Source organism: Pteropus vampyrus, unplaced genomic scaffold (genome assembly GCF_000151845.1).
Source record: "Pteropus vampyrus isolate Shadow unplaced genomic scaffold, Pvam_2.0 Scaffold12038, whole genome shotgun sequence".
NCBI classification, from domain to species: Eukaryota; Metazoa; Chordata; class Mammalia; order Chiroptera; family Pteropodidae; genus Pteropus; species Pteropus vampyrus.
Genome location: NW_011900819.1, coordinates 2,464 through 3,942, shown reverse-complemented (window position 1 = coordinate 3,942; position 1,479 = coordinate 2,464). Strand labels below are relative to the sequence as shown.

Below are 1,479 nucleotides of genomic sequence, written 5' to 3'. Positions count from 1 at the left end.
CTCTGTGCCCACCGCACCCCGGTGCTCTGGGGCAGATACCGGAGCTCCTGGAGACGCTGCCCGTTCTGCTGCTGCTGGCGGTGCTGTGTGGGCTGGACTGGTCCCTCTACTCCGCCTTCGACGCCATCCGCCACCATTCCTTCCTACAGTACTCCTTCCGCAGTGAGCGGCGGTCCCCCGAGACTCGCCCCCCTCGGAACTCCCACCTCTGCGCAGCAGCCCCGCCCCGATTCTTCCCATCATGCCACCTCTTCCTGGGGTCAACTCTCGGCCCTGCAACCCGACAGAGGTCACGGGTGGGGGGAGAGGGGGGGGTCCTCCGCGTCCAACCCCCTTCGCGTCTGCGACAGGGAGGGATGGGAAAGCGCAGCTGAGGCCGTTCTCTGCCTTGACCTCTCCCCGTCCCCTCGGCTCTGACTTTCCTGACGCGCACCCTGCCCCACTGTGACCCTGGCCTCAGGCAGTCACAAATTGGAGGTGAAAGTCGGTGGAGACTCCATGCTCGCCCGGCTTCTCCGGAAAACCATCGGGGCCCTGAACACGTCGTCGGAGTCGGTGGTGGAATCGAGCAACATGCGTGAGTGACGCTGAGATCGGGATCAGAGGGAATGAGAGCGAGGGCGGGGTCTTTCCCAGGCGGAGAGTCGGGCGATTGGCCCTGGGCGAGGTGAGATGGGGAGTCGGAGCAGGAACTATCAGGTCCGACTCGAAGAGGTGCAGGATGACGGACTTGGGTCAGAGGCTTCTGGGGGCTGGGGCCTCAAGGCCTGGGGCGCCGTCCAACAGAGCTTCCGGCGCCGATGGAAAGGTTTTACGTCTGTGCCATGCTAAGCAAAGAGCCACGGGGGCCTAGTGCCCACAGGACGGCAAGAGCAGCTCTGCTGGGTGAAGGGCAGGCGGGAGGACAGCAAGGTATCAGGGACCTAAGCTGTGCCCTCGCCGGGGTGGGGAATTCATCCGCCGCTGCTCTGTCCCTGGGCTGGTCCAGGCCAGACGCCTGACAGGCCTGCCCCGCCGTCCCCCGCCAGCCTGCCTGCCCCAGCCCGTGTGCCTCGATGCCAGGGCCTACGTGAGGACTGCACTACCCGTCGGCCTGCTAGTGTGTCTCTGCCTGCTCCAGGCTTTCGGCTACCGGCTCCGGCGGGTCATCGCAGCCTTCTACTTCCCCAAGGTGCGCCCTCCCGGGCCCGCGCCAGCCCCGCGCACGCATGCGCGCACACACCACCTCACCCCGCCCCGGCACTGCCGCTAGCACTGACCCCTCTCCCTGGCTCCAGCGAGAGAAGAAGCGGATCCTATTCCTCTACAACGAGCTCCTGAGGAAAAGAGCGGCCTTCACCCAGCTGAGGAGGGCGGCCATCGTGAGGCAGGCTCAGCAGCAGAGGGCTCCAGTAAGTCCAGGCCCAGGCCCCTGTGGCTCCTGGCCGGGTCCGAGGACCCTGGGAGAAGGGCGCCTCCCTTCAGTCCACCCAGCCCCAC

The 1,479-nt window shown here is 66.5% G+C and overlaps 1 protein-coding gene across 1 annotated transcript; it reads left to right on the top strand.

Moving 5' to 3' along the window:
- Positions 1-20: 20 nt before the first annotated feature.
- On the top strand, positions 21-1,469 carry LOC111735027 (E3 ubiquitin-protein ligase DCST1-like; the record flags this gene model as incomplete). Its single annotated transcript, XM_023526854.1, has 4 exons — positions 21-162; positions 461-577; positions 1,029-1,171; positions 1,278-1,469. Coding segments are annotated over 4 exons (594 nt in total), but the record flags the coding sequence as incomplete, so codon positions are not given.
- Between the last annotated feature and the right edge of the window lie 10 nt (positions 1,470-1,479).